This window comes from Lampetra fluviatilis, chromosome 60 (assembly GCF_964198595.1).
Source record: "Lampetra fluviatilis chromosome 60, kcLamFluv1.1, whole genome shotgun sequence".
In the NCBI taxonomy this organism is placed as follows: domain Eukaryota; kingdom Metazoa; phylum Chordata; class Hyperoartia; order Petromyzontiformes; family Petromyzontidae; genus Lampetra; species Lampetra fluviatilis.
The window spans coordinates 695200-707562 of record NC_136334.1 but is presented as its reverse complement, the minus strand read 5'-3'; the positions used below and the strand labels follow the sequence as shown (position 1 = coordinate 707562).

The 12363-nt window shown below is 54.4% G+C and overlaps 1 protein-coding gene across 1 annotated transcript in view; it reads left to right on the top strand.

Annotated features, from left to right (window-relative positions):
- The window catches only part of PFAS (phosphoribosylformylglycinamidine synthase), a 40302-nt gene extending 37669 nt beyond the window's left edge, over positions 1-2633 (top strand). Inside the window, exons 28-30 of the mRNA XM_078881183.1 lie at positions 44-229; positions 379-508; positions 1390-2633. Coding sequence (XP_078737309.1) covers positions 44-229; positions 379-508; positions 1390-1585 — 512 coding nt within the window. The 3' untranslated portion in view covers positions 1586-2633. The remainder of the gene's footprint in view (positions 1-43; positions 230-378; positions 509-1389) is intronic.
- Positions 2634-12363: the final 9730 nt, after the last annotated feature.

Below are 12363 nucleotides of genomic sequence, written 5' to 3'. Positions count from 1 at the left end.
ACGGGGGATCTTTGTCTTTTTGCGTGCGCTCTGAATTTAAAAGGCGGCGTGGACGATGGCGGTGACGGCCACGAGGAGGCACTGGCGCCCGGCGTGGTGCTGGCGTCCAACGTGTCAGGCCGCTTTGAATCGCGCTTCGTGAGCGTGCGCGTCCAGGAGGACTCACCGGCACTCATGCTGAGCGGCATGGGGGGCTCCGTGCTGGGTGTGTGGGTGGCGCATGGAGAGGGTGAGTGGGGCAGGGAGAGGGTGAGCGGGGCAGAGGGAGGGCGGGCGGGGCAGAGGGAGGGCGGGCGGGGCAGGGAGAGCGGGGCAGGGGCAGGGCAAGCGGGGCAGGGGCAGGGCGAGTGCCCCACGTGCCCCCCACTCTCCCTCCAGGTCGCATGGCGTTTAGCAGCGAGGAGCAGCTGGAGCGCCTCATCGCGGGCAAGCTGGCACCCCTCCGCTACGTGGACGACCAGGGCAGCCCCACCGAGAGCTACCCCCTCAACCCCAACGGCTCGCCGCGGTGAGCACTGCACCGTCCGCCGTGTCACCCGCCGCGATGCCCGTCGTGCTACCTGCCGTGTCATCTGTCACGTCACCGACCGTGTCACCCCCGCCACGTCAACCCCGCCGTGCCAACCGTCATGCCACCCACTGCGCCATCACCCGGGTGGCCCCGCGTGTCCCCGTCACGTGTGAACGGCCGAGAGCCGTGTGGGCCCAGAACCGGCGCGACTCGGATTGAACCTCGGCGGCCACCCTGTTCAATAAAAAAATCTCGCCGCAAGTTACTCAATTGGGATTCAACTTATTTCGCACCGTACGCAGTCAACCGCGCTAATCAGAGGTGCGGGGGAAGGACAACAAACTAGACACAAAAGCATTTCTAAAGAAATGAGTTTGTCAATCTGGATGATTTAACAGTGCATAGCTCCAGTGGCTTCCTAATATCGGAAGGGTGTTCCAGACGGCCGCAGAAGCGCACCTGAAAGCGCGCGATGCCGTGACCATCATTGTTCGATGGCTCGCTAAAAGCTGCTGCTGCTGCTGCTGCTGGGAGGGTGACCAGAGTTTGCGTGATGGTAATTTATGCTCGTTGAGCATATCGTGTTTCGTGATGCGATGCGTTGTTGAACGATAATGTCAGCGGGGAGCCCATCGGTTTACAAACCTGGGCCCATGATGACCCAGCCGGAGGCACTCCGTGATCGCCTGGCACAGCGCGGCGTTGACCCCCCCCACCGCCCCCCCCTTGGGTGCTGCACCAACCTTCACCGGTGGTCGCTCGCCGCGCTTGCCCCAGCGACACGGCTACACGGGGGCTTCCGGGGGCTTCGTCTCCGCCGTGAACTCCTCCAATTGTGACGTCTCGTCTCCCCCGGTCCCCTCTTGTGTGCGAGGTAGCGGGGTGGCTGCGCTCTGCTCGCCGGACGGGCGCCACCTGGCCATGATGCCGCACCCGGAGCGCTGCGTGCTGCCCTGGCAGTGGGCGTGGGCGCCCGCCACGTGGCGCGGCTCCGTCACGACCTCGCCGTGGCTGCGCTTGTTCCGCAACGCTCGCGCCTGGTGCCTGCAGAACGGCGCCGCGGCGTGCCAGTAGGCGACGGCGCCGCGCGACGGGACCCGCGGTTGCCGCCCGTGTCCCGGTGGTCCCCGCGTCGTCCTCCCTGTGGAGCGCCCTCTGGTGGAGACCCTCCTGCCGGCGATCGAGGGTCCGCACCCTGGCCCCGATGTGCCGCGGTGGGGGGGGCCTCGTTAACGACGCAGCTTCTGAACCATCTCTTCTGCTTCTCACGTCTCTGTAAAGACGAACCTGATTCTCCGGGACTGTTCACATGCACAACTGTTCTCCAGCCTAAATAATGAATGGGTCACAACCCACAACCTCTTCACCCCCCCACCCCAGAACCAGCAGTGGAAATTCCACATTGCAAAGGCAATGGCCGTACCTGGTGGGACGTGAATACGTTGCGATTGGAGAGACAAAGGTGGCCGGGATTGTCGTTGGCCACTACTCTCCTTCGTTGTGTGCCGTGCCGACCTTCATAGGTTGCTCTCTAACGACATTTGCCACCCTGCTAGTCTGAAGCTATACGGGGATCTCTGTCATTGTTGTACGAGCTCATTGGCCTTGGAGAGATGCTGTACGCACAAGGGGTGACCCCAAATCGCTGGTGTTCAACTCAATTGATTGCAGTGTGGAAATTCCACCTTCCTGTGGTTATGGGAATAGTGCAGGCTTACTGCTGTACAGCCGGCATGCCTCTGACCATAGCTGCCTGCACTCGCTGTCTGCTCTTGGTGCCGCTGCTGTCCTCAGCCGGCTGTAGTATTCCACGTTTCGCTGATGATCCCTGTTCCGAGCGAAGCTTCCCCGTCAGTCGGAGGCCCTTCCGCCAGCTCGCGGTGGCATGGAGCAGCCACTCGCACGGCTGTTAAAACGCTCGGCAATGCTCACCCACGCAAAACGTGAATTATTTTAAATAATGTCCGTCCCCTGCGTAGCCACTGCTTGATGGAGGGGCTGCGCACTGCTCCGACAAACGCATCGCGCTGTATTTGCCGTGACCGTGCCTTAGGAACGTTTGCAATCTTTATTCATTCGTTCAACTGTTGCTGCTAGAACGCCGCCAATAAAACAAACGCAAGACCGCACGAGTTGTTTGTTTATGCCTCACTCTTTATTTTGGGTACAATTCCCGATGGTGTGAATTACGCAGCGGTGGTGGTGCTGACAATGATGATGATGGTGTAGATGGTGGGTGGGTGATGATGATGGTGGTGGTCGGGCTCGGTGTGACCCGGCATGGCTTCCCAGCGACACCATGCCAAGCGGTCTCCTGCCAGGGAGAGAACCCAGTGGGCATCCTCTGGGCTGAAGCTGAACGCGATTGGCGGCCGAGCACAACAAAGGCAATACACGCAATCGGAAACAAAGATCCCCCGTATAGTCTTAACAGACTTTTGGGGCAAGTGCTGTTAGCGAGCACCTATGAAGGCCAGCATAGCACACGAGGGGGTGGGTGTCTAGCACGACGCCCGGACCGCCTTTATCTCTCCAGTGGCGATGTTTACACCGCACCAGGTACTCATTTTAGGCTGAGTCGACCTATGGGGAGTGCAAAACGGCCGTCGTCAGCCGCGCCAGGGCACCGTTTCTGGCACTAGCAGCCAAATCCAAGAGCACGCGCACAACACAACGTGTGTGCCAAGCAGCAGCGAGCCAGAAATACACACATCTCCATACACGAAGGTCCGCGTATCTTCATCTCTTCCTTTGCGACGTCCAACCGAACGCCTTGTACAATAAACGCTCGCCAGGTGGTCGAGCGAAGTCTCATACCCGGGATCCCGGCACCGCTCTCGAAATCGCCGCGCCACTCGCCCTCTATGCTTGTCTCATTGCCCGCACGCGACCGTTTTATCCGCGCCTCGAGCGAGCGGATGCACAACGAGAGAGAGGGGGGAACACCGCGTGCCCTGCACCGTGGCGAACCAATCACGCGGCTCGCGATTGTTGCCGGGCGAGGAGAATGGAACCACGTGGCTACGAATCCGCCGCTTGGAGGAGTCCCGAGTTGCACGCAACCGATCGCTGCGGTGCGAACTCTGCGTAACTCGGGCACACACAGGCGCACAACTGTTGACAGGCGCGGGTGATTCCCGAGTGAGTGAGATACGGGGGAAGGACAAATGGCTAACGCGGGATGTACTGTCGTTCACGCCGGAGATGCTGCCCTGTGGAGGTTTTGCCGTGGGAGCGACCGCTTGGGCAGCAGTGCTACACCACCGCTCTGTGTCTCTCCCCACGGCACCACTCCCGTTGGCGCGACACACAAACATTGCTCCGTCTCCGCGACTCGGCGATCCGTGACGTCACTGGGACTGGGGGAGAGGGCAGGGCGGGAGGTGGGGGCTGGATCGGCCACTGAACGGCACGGAGGAGGAGGAGAGTTCGTCTGTTCCAGCGAACAACAGCGAGGGTCTCTCCTGCGATTCTGAAAATACCGCGGCGCACCGGTTATGAGGCACCGGGAAGTGATCGTGCGTCTTGCCTTCATGTGCCGTTGTCAGCAACAAATCCTGGTGTTCATTAACAGATCTGCAGTAGCGCTAGTATAATCTTCTTTTTTCTCTCTCTCTGACTATTTGTTCTCTCTGCCTGTGTCCTCTCTTTGGAATGTTCACACTTAAATTCTAACTTAGCAATCTTTGAAATACGTAATCAACCAGGCTATGCGTTAATTGTGTGTTGACCGACCCTCTGTTGTATTACATTACATTTCGATATTTTACTAGGTTATTTAATTTTAGTGTGTCCTTCTGATTTTCAGGCTTGCTTGCCGTGTCATCGCACTTGCAGCACCACGTTTTGTTGTCCACTCATTGATATGCTAATTTTTTCTCTAACCCCCCTCCCTCTCTCTGCGTCCGCCCTCCTCTGTCTATTTAAGGCCACCCCACAGAGACGACCGCCTCTCTCTGTTACCTGTGTAATAGAGTTCATGACTCTTGGACGCCGGAGTTGGAGGCACACGGGTTTTATTCACACAGCACGGTTCTGGCATACAACACTAGAGGGGGTGTCGGCCCCCTCACCCGGCTAGCTGGGGATACACGCGCTAGCTACTTCCTAGCCTGCCTCCTAGTCCTCCTCTAACGGGCTAGGGGAGGCTATCTGGCCCGACACTGGTAAGTCGGGCCCGGTACCCTGAGTTCCAGACCAGCGCTGACAAGAGCACCGGCTCTGGATCTCGGGACCACGCCGCTGACTCGGTCCTGTTCGGCCCTGATAAGGACGGCGAACCAGGGGAGTCCAGGGCTCTAGCTAAGACGTCTTCACTGGTTAGCTTCACAAGAACCCCGAGCCCTCCGATACATCCCCTTTTATACCCAACCCCCCGCTGAGGGGTGGGGCCCCCCCGGGGTGCCTGGCGCGGACGTCGTAGAGAGCACCTCCCCGTGCACTCACGTAGCCCCGCCCACTGTGTTTGTTTGCCATAAGCTGCCATGCATAACGGGCTCTCTCTCTAACACCCCTACACCTGTGTTGCTCTCTCTATGTATCTTGGTGATATCTGTCTGCTAATATGTCTGTCTATAGTTTTCTGGTTAGATTTTGTGTCGCTATTTCATTATACCTGATGATGATTGCTTGTGTTGCAATCGAAACGTCGTATTCTATTATTTAATTTAATTTATTATTTTATCTTTAGACGTGACTTAACCGAAAGAACCAAATAATAAGCGCTAGTATATTTTTTGCTGCGTGTATTTTTTGGAAATAGCCTTGTTCATTTATGGTTCAGTTGGAAAAAAAATCCTAGACTTATACTTGTGTTTACCTTGTTGATTCGGGGTTCCCCCGTGTGGCCAACTGGGCCCCTTTGTGTTGCATCACGCCCTACACAGACACTTCCAACAATACAAACGAGACGCCCTACACAGACACCACCAACAATACAAACGAGACGCTCTACACAGACACCACCAACAAGACAAACGAGACACCTTACACAGACACCACCACCAAGACAAACGAGACGCCCTACACAGACACTACCAACAAGACAAACGAGACGCCCTACACAGACACCACCAACAAGACAAACGAGACTCTACACAGACACCACCAACAATACAAACGAGACGCCCTACACAGACACTTCCAACAATACAAACGAGACGCCCTACACAGACACCACTAACAATACAAACGAGACGCTCTACACAGACACCACCAACAAGACAAACGAGACACCTTACACAGACACCACCACCAAGACAAACGAGACGCCCTACACAGACACTACCAACAAGACAAACGAGACGCCCTACACAGACACCACCAACAAGACAAACGAGACTCTACACAGACACCAACAACAATACAAACGAGACGCCCTACACAGCCACCACCAACAATACTAACGAGACGCCCTACACAGACACCACCAACAAGACAAACGAGACGCCCTACACAGACACCACCAACAATACAAACGAGACGCCCTACACAGACACCACCAACAATACAAACGAGACGCCCTACACAGACACCACCAACAAGACAAACGAGACGTCCTACACAGACACCACCAACAATACAAACGAGACGCCCTACACAGACACCACCAACAATACAAACGAGACGCCCTACACAGACACCACTAACAATACAAACGAGACGCTCTACACAGACACCACCAACAAGACAAACGAGACACCTTACACAGACACCACCACCAAGACAAACGAGACGCCCTACACAGACACTACCAACAAGACAAACGAGACGCCCTACACAGACACCACCAACAAGACAAACGAGACTCTACACAGACACCACCAACAATACAAACGAGACGCGCGACACAGACACCACCAACAATACAAACGAGACGCGCGACACAGACACCACCAACAAGACAAACGAGACTCTACACAGACACCAACAACAATACAAACGAGACGCCCTACACAGCCACCACCAACAATACTAACGAGACGCCCTACACAGACACCACCAACAAGACAAACGAGACGCCCTACACAGACACCACCAACAATACAAACGAGACGCCCTACACAGACACCACCAACAATACAAACGAGACGCCCTACACAGACACCACCAACAAGACAAACGAGACGTCCTAAACAGACACCACCAACAATACAAACGAGACGCCCTACACAGACACCACCAACAATACAAACGAGACGCCCTACACAGACACCACTAACAATACAAACGAGACGCTCTACACAGACACCACCAACAAGACAAACGAGACACCTTACACAGACACCACCACCAAGACAAACGAGACGCCCTACACAGACACTACCAACAAGACAAACGAGACGCCCTACACAGACACCACCAACAAGACAAACGAGACTCTACACAGGCACCACCAACAATACAAACGAGACGCGCGACACAGACACCACCAACAATACAAACGAGACGCGCGACACAGACACCACCAACAAGACAAACGAGACTCTACACAGACACCAACAACAATACAAACGAGACGCCCTACACAGCCACCACCAACAATACTAACGAGACGCCCTACACAGACACCACCAACAAGACAAACGAGACGCCCTACACAGACACCACCAACAATACAAACGAGACGCCCTACACAGACACCACCAACAATACAAACGAGACGCCCTACACAGACACCACCAACAAGACAAACGAGACGTCCTACACAGACACCACCAACAATACAAACGAGACGCCCTACACAGACACCACCAACAATACAAACGAGACGCCCTACACAGACACCACTAACAATACAAACGAGACGCTCTACACAGACACCACCAACAAGACAAACGAGACACCTTACACAGACACCACCACCAAGACAAACGAGACGCCCTACACAGACACTACCAACAAGACAAACGAGACGCCCTACACAGACACCACCAACAAGACAAACGAGACTCTACACAGACACCACCAACAATACAAACGAGACGCGCGACACAGACACCACCAACAATACAAACGAGACGCGCGACACAGACACCACCAACAAGACAAACGAGACTCTACACAGACACCAACAACAATACAAACGAGACGCCCTACACAGCCACCACCAACAATACTAACGAGACGCCCTACACAGACACCACCAACAAGACAAACGAGACGCCCTACACAGACACCACCAACAATACAAACGAGACGCCCTACACAGACACCACCAACAATACAAACGAGACGCCCTACACAGACACCACCAACAAGACAAACGAGACGTCCTACACAGACACCACCAACAATACAAACGAGACGCCCTACACAGACACCACCAACAAGACAAACGAGACGCCCGACACAGACACTACCAACAATACAAACGAGACGCCCTACACAGACATCACCAACAAGACAAACGAGACGTCCTACACAGACACTACCAACAAGACAAACGAGACGCCCTACACAGACACCACCAACAAGACAAACGAGACGTCCTACACAGACACCACCAACAATACAAACGAGACGCCCTACACAGACACCACCAACAAGACAAACGAGACGCCCTACACAGACACTACCAACAAGACAAACGAGACGCCCTACACAGACACCACCAACAAGACAAACGAGACGCGACACAGACACTACCAACAAGACAAACGAGACGCCCTACACAGACACCACCAACAAGACAAACGAGACGCCCTACACAGACACCACCAACAAGACAAACGAGACGCGCTACACAGACACCACCAACAAGACAAACGAGACGCCCTACACAGACACCACCAACAAGACAAACGAGACGCGACACAGACACTACCAACAAGACAAACGAGACGCCCTACACAGACACCACCAACAAGACAAACGAGACGCCCTACACAGACACCACCAACAATACAAACGAGACGCGCTACACAGACACTACCAACAATACAAACGAGACGCCCTACACAGACACCACCAACAAGACAAACGAGATGCCCTACACAGACACTACCAACAAGACAAACGAGACGCGCTACACAGACACTACCAACAATACAAACGAGACGCCCTACACAGACACCACCTACAAGACAAACGAGACGCCATACACAGACACCACCAACAAGACAAACGAGACGCCCTACACAGACACCACCAACAAGACAAACGAGACGCGACACAGACACTACCAACAAGACAAACGAGACGCCCTACACAGACACCACCAACAAGACAAACGAGACGCCCTACACAGACACCACCAACAATACAAACGAGACGCGCTACACAGACACTACCAACAATACAAACGAGACGCCCTACACAGACACCACCAACAAGACAAACGAGATGCCCTACACAGACACTACCAACAAGACAAACGAGACGCGCTACACAGACACTACCAACAATACAAACGAGACGCCCTACACAGACACCACCTACAAGACAAACGAGACGCCATACACAGACACCACCAACAAGACAAACGAGACGCCCTACACAGACACCACCAACAAGACAAACGAGACGCGACACAGACACTACCAACAAGACAAACGAGACGCCCTACACAGACACCACCAACAAGACAAACGAGACGCCCTACACAGACACCACCAACAATACAAACGAGACGCGCTACACAGACACTACCAACAATACAAACGAGACGCCCTACACAGACACCACCAACAAGACAAACGAGATGCCCTACACAGACACTACCAACAAGACAAACGAGACGCGCTACACAGACACTACCAACAATACAAACGAGACGCCCTACACAGACACCACCTACAAGACAAACGAGACGCCATACACAGACACCACCAACAAGACAAACGAGACGCCCTACACAGACACCACCAACAAGACAAACGAGATGGACAACGCGAGTGAGACAGTCGACACGAGACATCACAGAAGCTACTTTTTAATCTCATCTTGGGGGTGGCTGACAACACAAACGTGGCGGTCTACAGGAGCCGGGACTAACGACACCAATAAGAGTCGAGACAGCTCAGTGGTGAATCACGTGGAGGGTGGCACTGTGACTCGCGATGTTCATCAGCGAGAACTCATTCAGAATGCACGTGTGGTTTAGCCCACTAAAGCTGGACTTGGCCAAATAAAATCCCAACATCATCATTATTATTGTGCAGTCATTTCTAACAGGGGCGATACCTGAGAAAGAGAATTACGGACGGACTGGGTTCCAAGAAAGATCCGAGATGTCTTCCTGCTTGAAACGAGCACGGGGTGCTCGGATGCTCATCTCCTCTTTTCACAGCCCTGAGCCAGTGGTAGACATTCACCATTCCTATGACAGGGTCGAGACTATCCGAAGGGCGACCACAAAGCAGAAGCAATCTTCTCGACTCAGCAGGGAATGATGGGCTGAGTCAGGACCCAGCCGGCATCTGGAATGGAGTCGCTCCGACCGCTCGGCGAGCGGAGAGCTCTGCCCACTGCTGCACCGTCACCCTCTGAGAGCGCCCAGATTCCAGTCCCAGGAGTTAAACAAAGCTCACTCGGGTGATTTAACTCGCCCGCATTCACCTCGCAAGCCCAATCTGCGATCGCAGCCTCGCCACTGAGCGAGTGCTCACACCGCTGTCTCCCCGCCGCGTTCTCGTGTTGCTCGGCACGATTAGTCCAACGTTTCAACTTGGAGTGCTGGGAGCTCTTTCGGGAACTGAAGCGAGCAGCTCGTGTTTGCCACTGTACTGCACTCTATTACAAAGCCTCGTTCGCTGCCGCTTAGCGAGCGAGCTACTCAATTCGGTTCCTGAAGGAGCTCCCAGCATGCCGAGTGAAACGTCGTACATCGCGACGAAAGCACGCGAGACGACCACGGGAAGAACATGAAATCTCCAAATATACACGCGTCAAGGTCGGGATCGAACCCACGATGTTCTCTATACCAGGCGAGGTAGTTAACATCTCCTAGCCACCGTGGCACCCCATCTGATGTCTGGTCACGCTGCTGAAATGAAATAATCGGCTGTGCGAGGTCATGGTATCAGTCCGGTCACGAAAGTAAAACCGGAGTAAAATTTGATTCAGATTTTTTTTCTTATATATTAATATTTCCAGCCGTGAGAAAATTGTGAGAACTGGACAGTTGGAGAAGTGCCGCCCCCTACCGTGTGGATCTGAGGTCGCTTGAGGTAGTTCTGTGATAATCACTTCCGTGGGCCGTTCTCTGCGATGTTAAGGTTGCGCAGCTGCTCTGCGGGAGATCGGAATGCCTCGTCTCATCACGCCAATTGCCCAACTGTGATCTAATTGTGATCTAATTGTGGGGAAATCAACGTGGTTTTAATTGATCAAATTATTCGGCGGCGCTGCTGCTGCTGCTGCGTTGGCAGTGGAGAAAAATCAACAGAACAAGTCCCGTGTCAATAACAACCATGCGGCCTGAACAGCAAGAAAAACAAAACACAATGGCCGACGTTTCGGGCAGTGGCCCTGCTTCAAGTGCCGTTATTGACGAGTGAGTGCGTTCTCCTACGCGAATGCTTCATCGACGTCGGAATCGCACCGTCTTGCAGCGTGCGGGAGAGAGGCCCAACGTCATCTCCAGCCCCACCGGTGACCCCGCACAGGAGCCTGGGTGGGCGCAGCTCCCCCAGTGGCCTGTGACCATTCACTCTCTTTATTATCGGGTCACAATCGTGCGTGGTAAAACCCTGCTCCACCGACACGGCCACTTGATGAAGTTGTCACACGATGAGCAACAACACGTGGCCAATGTAATACTGCTTCAGCACTCCACTGGGGGCGTTGGAGTGCAGCTGACCGCTGTATTGTGGGGTAACAGCACACCGCTGTGTGATGTAGGGTAGCAGCTCACTGCTGTGTGTTGTAGGATAGCAGCTCACAGCTGTGTGATTTAGGGTAGCAGCTCACCGCTGTGTGATGTAGGGTAGCAGCTCACCGCTGTGATGTAGAGTAGCAGCTCACCGCTGTGTGATGTAGGGTAGCAGCTCACCGCTGTGTGATGTAGAGTAGCAGCTCACCGCTGTGTGATGTAGGGTAGCAGCTCACCGCTGTGTGATGTAGGGTAGCAGCTCACCGCTGTGTGTTGTAGGGTAGCAACTCACCGCTGTGTGATGTAGGATAGCAGCTCACCGCTGTGTGATGTAGGGTAGCAACTCACCGCTGTGTGATGTCGGGTAGCAGCTCACCGCTGTGTGATGTAGGGTAGCAACTCACCGCTGTGTGATTTAGGGTAGCAGCTCACCGCTGTGTGATGTAGGGTAGCAGCTCACCGCTGTGTGATGTAGGGTAGCAACTCACCGCTGTGTGATGTAGGGTAGCAGCTCACCGCTGTGTGATGTAGGGTAGCAACTCACCGCTGTGTGATGTAGGGTAGCAGCTCACCGCTGTGTGATGTAGGGTAGTAGCTCACCGCTGTGTGATGTAGGGTAGCAGCTCACCGCTGTGTGATGTAGGATAGCAGCTCACCGCTGTGTGATGTAGGGTAACAGCTCACCGCTGTGTGATGTAGGGTAGCAGCTCACCGCTGTGTGATGTAGGGTAGCAGCTCACCGCTGTGTGATGTAGGGTAACAGCTCACCGCTGTGTGATGTAGGGTAGCAGCTCACCGCTGTGTGATGTAGGGTAACAGCTCACCGCTGTGTGATGTAGGGTAACAGCTCACCGCTGTGTGATGTAGGGGAGCAGCTCACCGCTGTGTGATGTAGGGTAACAGCTCACCGCTGTGTGATGTAGGGTAACAGCTCACCGCTGTGTGATGTAGGGTAACAGCTCACCGCTGTGTGATGTAGGGTAACAGCTCACCGCTGTGTGATGTAGGGTAACAGCTCACCGCTGTGTGATGTAGGGTA